Genomic DNA, 6,000 nt, shown 5'->3' with positions numbered 1-6,000 from the left:
AGCACTCAGGAAGTTCTGTGGCAGCTCTGTATACTTTGAGTGGAGATCTTTACTGAATGAGTGTACACCTGGTTCACAAATGCTGAATTTCCAACTATTTCAGAATACAGAAATAGTGTGTCCAGTTATAGCAATACTTCAGTATTTCACAGTGCTTTTCACTTGTAGCTCTTAAAACTCTTAAAACACTTTCCCCTTTCCTTCGTGCTCCAATTTCAAACATTGAAGCATTTCAGTAAGCAGACTCACCCTCTAGATTTTCCACATAGGAGTTGGACATGAGTGCTGAATGTTGAGTCCATTTCTCTGTTGAACCTGATGGCTGGTATTCCAGGTCAGAGATAAAACTGTCTGTGTCAGAGAAGAAGACAGACATAACTACTGACTGGACTAAACCAAGAAGTTACAGTTCAGTCAACCAGGAAGTGATTTTCATTTTTCTTTTAATAGCACTAAATTTAAATACCCAGTTTCATTCACCAACACTGCGTTGTGACATAAGTAACTATTTATAAGTTATCAGAGTGCCTATTAAAAACAGTATCAGTTATCTTGTGTACTTAGTTACTTTTCAGTTAGCAGCCAGAGCCATAAAGGTAATGGTTAATATTTTTGGATGTCTGCCTAGTTGTATCATCATGAATTTACACTACTTAAATTTGATTTTAGTATTTGTGTTCAGAACATTGCTCCTGCAGTTTTTTCAATTTGCTTTACTTACTGTGGTCAAATTAGAAGTACTCAGGGCCCTTGACAGCAACTCCAGGGTAGGTAAAAGAGTCCTAGTAAACAAAACCTTTCCTGCCATTTTCCCTCTCCCACAAGCACAGGAAGCTGTTGCTGCTCACAGCTGCTGGCTCCCCTTTGCTGTCCCACTGCACACTCTGCCCACGGCACTGCTCTGCGGTTGGGCCACCGCAGCTGCGAGTGGCAGAACACCAAGTGTTATCTTGGCACAGGTGCTTCCCTCAGACCAGGGCCATGTGAGAAACCCTGCAGGTAGTGCACAGCTGCATTCATGGAACTGCTTTTCCTACAGGAAAAATCAATGTCAAATGGTGTATTCATTATTTTAACCAACAAGTCTGTGTTTATTCAGTTGTGATTAGTGGCTATGCAGAACTTACAAGAGGGTTGCATTTGGTTTTTTTTCCTGCCCAAGACAGGGTTTTAAGTTTAGTAAACTAGGCTTTAACACAATTAACAAAATTACTCTGGACCCTGGCTAATTTGTGCCTTCTGGATAGAGGCACACATTTGTTTTGCCAGCATGGTTTCTAAGCCCTGCTTATGGATGACTCCTCGGAGAACAAAGGAATCTACTCTTACTTCCTTCTGAAATTCAAGCAGCTCAAATTACCTCTTTGGATGACTTCTTATGCTTAACTGTTCAAAGTGTAAAGTTACACGTGTTTAAATGGGAAGTGGAAAGCATTATCTGGGTTTCAATGAAAATGTTTGCTGCCACTGTGAAGGAAAGGAGTAAATTAAGGACAAATTCTTGTCAAATAATAGGAGATAAGAAAAGATCATTTCCCCCCATCAATTATGGCAGAAACAGCAACAAAGTGATATTTAAATAAAGATCTAATGAATCCAGGGAGATGGGCAGGAAATTGCCTCGTGATGAAACAAATTAACTGTACCAACAACCCTCTTTAGAAAGGTGAAGCTTTCAAGAGACCAGACAACAAACACTGACAAAAAGCGTCCAGAGAGAACAGTGGAGTTCATCAGCTCATAAAGCAACAGCCTCTGCACCATAAAGACAGCACATCTTATACAGGATTATATGTCACTCTGGCAGGGAAATATGCTTCTGAGTAATTTTTCTAATTAGTTTCATACTTAGCAAGATTCTGAGGTTCTTGCGTGCGCTACCAAAGCTGCTGACAGTGGTGAGTGTTTGCTTTTATCAATCCCTGACAATTGTGTCATGCACAGCACACACAGTGTCTACAGCCAGCACCTTCTGGGACAGAGCATGCACTGCCCTCGGGCATACACTGCTTCTTGTTTGGGAAACGTGAGACATAAAGCAACAGCCTTTTCATCTGTGTGATACAGCATAAAGATTTTGTTCTACACACACACATTCGACCTTGAGGTACCAGAAAAATATACATTAAAAATACCATTCTTCTTTGTAATATCCTAAACATTTGAGAAAGCTTGTTACTTCCTTAAGCACTACTAAAATGCCTTCTGTAACCAAAGAATATAAAGCCAAAATGAAAACAATATATTAAGTTGAAACAAAAATAAAGAAAAATGACACCTGGTAGATCTGTTTAACTGATCAAAAATTCATACTTTTTGAATGACCTCTTTGTCCTGACTCAGTCTTTAAGTAAAGAAAGGTTAAGAAAAGCTTTAAACCCTCAATTATCAGCACCCGGTTTGGGTCAAAGCAGGAAGTCAATTTAAAATTAGAGGTCTGTTATGGATACAGGCAGACCAAAGAGCTCCTGGAGTCATCCCATTTGTTTTCAGCATCTCATCCAACAGTAGTCAATTAACTTCCTGTTTTTGTAGCACTATCTGATTAAAAGTTCAGCCTGTGTATCCTTTACTGCTGCTAAACTGAAGCAGGATGTGTGGGCTGTGGGACATAACCTAGAAGAAGTACTGGTTTTGGAAAATTAGATCTCCCAAAATATTCTAGAATGCATGATTGTCTGCAGTGTTGCTTCAGTGAGTAGCACAGAGCGGAGTTTTTCAAATATGTTCACAAAAAGAAGTTTGATACAAAGTGTGTGTTTTAGAGGACAAATGAGTGAATTGCTCCTCTGACAAAGGCAAACAGGATCAGCAAACTTCAAGGAAAACTATGGACGGACTGCAGCACACACTTCCTGGGGCATACACCTTCTGCGAGCTCCAGACAGAACTCTATCAGCTGAATTTATGTGAAGAATCCCTGCAATTACATCACATTGCTTAATGCAATATATTTAGCCTGGTTTTGACTCCACTTGACCAGCAAGTAATACCGTGTCAACTTTCCCTAACAAATAAACAAAGAAAAAAAAAGAGAAAAAAAAAAAGAAGCTGCCCGGCTATAATTAACCCTCAGCCTCCTGTGCTGGAGCAGCCAGCTGATCATGCTGGTCTGAGACCAAACCAGTCACATGTCAGGCCATGGCTGATGTGGCAAATTACCAAGGACGTGGTGGGTTGCCTTGCAAGTCACCATTCCAAGCCATAGGCCAGGCTTGCTTTTAGTAATTTCAGGTTTAATGCCAACTTCACTAAGCAGTACTACTTTTTTTTCTAATTAACTGATAAAATAAGGCTGTATGTAATGTTGGAGTACAGTTTTCCCATGCAGATTGTGGTTACAACTGTACAGAAAAACTAAATGTGCCTGCAGAGTCACAGCACCAGCTCTGCAGTTCTGTGCTACAGTAACAAATACCCGCTCATGTCCTGGCTATGCTATCACACTCTGCATTTCTGTATCCTGGCGAAACCAACTCATTGCAGTCATGTTTACCCCTTCTCTCACACAACAAGAGAGCTGAGTCTAACACAGAATTCAGTGCCAGCTTTGGCTCTAGAGAACGTGTGGGCTGTGCAGTGGAAAGTGGTGCTTAAGGGTCTCCGTGGATTTTTCCAGGGTCGCAAGGTGTGCTGAGCTCCTTCCAGTTCTGCTGCGATAGCCAGCACCCACATCTTGGTGGGGATGTGCCACCTGCGCTCATGGAAGAAGTCTCTAACCTCTTCCAATTCTTGAATGGGAATATTTCTGAAGTGGTGCAGCCAGCTGAGTTTACTCTGCATTAGTTACAAGATGTTCTGCGGCTCTCACAGGGAGAGCTGGGCATAGACACCTGAGGATTTAGATGGCATTCTTACACATTAGAAATTTGTAACTGGTCTTCTCAATGGATGCCTTGCTGACACAGTTTTTATGCACACAGTGAGTGAATCCCCTAGAATATATGGTCAAAGCATCCTTTAACTGCTGCCAACTCCTGATGCATAACATTTCACCTTTGCTCACTGTTCCACTCTTCAGCTTTTAAACTACTGCTCAGTCTGGATCTTTATTTTGTTCATAACACACATTTCTCAGAGTAGATTTCCATTCTCTTTCAACACATTTCAGGTTCTGTCTTATCACCTCAACATCTCACTGCAGGACTGCTTTTTACTGCTGCCTCATACTGCTTGACAATACAGATCTAATAATCAGAACGCTAAAAAAGGAGGAGTTCGAACACAACTTTACTAAACAATTTATACCAGTATAGTTTTCAGAATGCCTCTTATCAGCAGGATTGTTCTGAGAGTTCCAGGTACAGTGTAGGTTACAGTCCTTGGCATTACTGGGCACACTGCAAGGTGCAACATTTCTCTTTGTACACAGGAGACAATGAAAACAACTTGGATTTGAGATGCACATCTCAAGTTTGAGCTGCTCTGCTCCACCCTACACCAGACTCCAGCATTCAGTACTGTCTGTGCTTCTGCAGACCTCCAATGGCAGGATGCTGCCTTAATTAACACTGATCTGTTAATGATTAAGTTTTAAATATAGACAGAAATAAAAAGTATAGTCCTTCTCCAATCCTTTCTTATTCAGTCACTACGTTGATTCTCCAGAAATTAAGCTGAAGCTACAGTAAAAAAAGCTGCCTGCAAAGATGTACAAGTCTTCTAGCCAAGATCAGAATAATCTGAGCTTCTCAGCAAGATTTATCAGCTAGAGAGTTATCAGAGAACTATTAAAATGAATGAATGCTAATGGCTGAGAGTTCTAAATTGAATGTGTCTGACAAAGCAGACTTATTGCTTTATATACACAAACTGCTTAGGGGATTTCTAGTTATGATTTATAGTAAATGCACGTATTGGACTTTCTAATCTCCAGCTTTATGTAATGGAGATGCAATGAGTAACAAAATGTAAGAGGATTAGTAGAAGGTCATCCTGATTTGCTGAATACAGCTGAACAATATCTTAAAAATGGTTAAAAACAGGTGTACATGTTAGAAATCTCATCACTGGAGAAAGCCATGAAATCCAAGGTAAACTCCTCCTAAACTGCAAACCACAAAAGATTAAATTTGAGATCAACAGTATTACAACAGTTTTAAACCTAAAACTTGACAGCGGCAATAGGTAAACCACTACATTAGGAACACTTTTCAAAACAGAGGGGGTGGAAATTAATTAGGCCTCATCATATAACCAGACTGAGTCTAACTTTGAGTAGCTTTTCTTTCAAGTGGGGAAGAAATTTTATCAGATGAGTGTGCAGCGGAGCCCAGTATGAATGATGGATATGGGAAAGGACAGAAATGACAGCTGCCTGTTTCCTGTCACTTCAGCTGCCTTGTTTACATCTATTTGCAGCCCTAAACATTCCACTGTCTATCCAGGGAAATGTTAATCTGAGGTGCTGGCCAGAGGGCTGACTTGCTGAAAGATGTTAGAGGAAAAAAGGTCCAACACACTAGGGGGTCGAAAAAGTAGAGGGGACAAATAAAAGTGCATGAAGCTGCTCTACTTACTTGGGTTCCAACCCAAGTTTCTAAGCTTGTGCAGCCTGACTACTGCAAAAACCTAAGCAGAAAGGAGAAGTTTTCCAGAATACCTATGAAGTAGTAGTATACAGTAGTATTTTGAAATTGTGTTACGTTTCAAATATTTTTTTAATATAATTTGAATTTCATATCCATGTGTCCTCATGCATTTTGATCCCTTGTTTCAAGTGAATTAGAAGGTGTTTCCTGTAGGAATTGAGGATGGGAAGAAGGGAAACAAAACATAAAAGCAAATTCAAGGTGGAGATTAGAAAAGTCTAAGGATATCAACAAGGTCCTGCTGAAAAACAAGATAATGAAGTCACACAAACTTCAGTATGGGGGGAAAAAAAGGAAAGAAGTGTCCTTTGTGCAGACACACAGGGGCAGGATCTGCCTTTCTATTGCATAGCCTGTGTTCAATCACGGTCTGAACAGAGCCCAGGTAAAGGGCAAAGGAATACAACAG

The 6,000-nt window shown here is 40.4% G+C and overlaps 1 protein-coding gene across 1 annotated transcript in view; it reads right to left on the bottom strand.

Moving 5' to 3' along the window:
- Positions 1-252: 252 nt before the first annotated feature.
- NFATC3 (nuclear factor of activated T cells 3) overlaps positions 253-6,000 on the bottom strand; it is a gene marked incomplete at its 3' end in the record, with an annotated part of 53,717 nt that continues 47,969 nt past the window's right edge. Inside the window, 2 exon segments of the mRNA XM_082290160.1 lie at positions 253-283; positions 285-351. Of these exon segments, the coding sequence (XP_082146286.1) occupies positions 253-283; positions 285-351 (98 nt within the window).

The sequence above is a fragment of the Coloeus monedula genome (assembly GCF_965178545.1).
Source record: "Coloeus monedula genome assembly, chromosome: 13".
Classification (NCBI taxonomy): domain Eukaryota; kingdom Metazoa; phylum Chordata; class Aves; order Passeriformes; family Corvidae; genus Coloeus; species Coloeus monedula.
The sequence above is the reverse complement of the archived record's forward strand: the minus strand, read 5'-3'. Positions and strand labels throughout refer to the sequence as shown.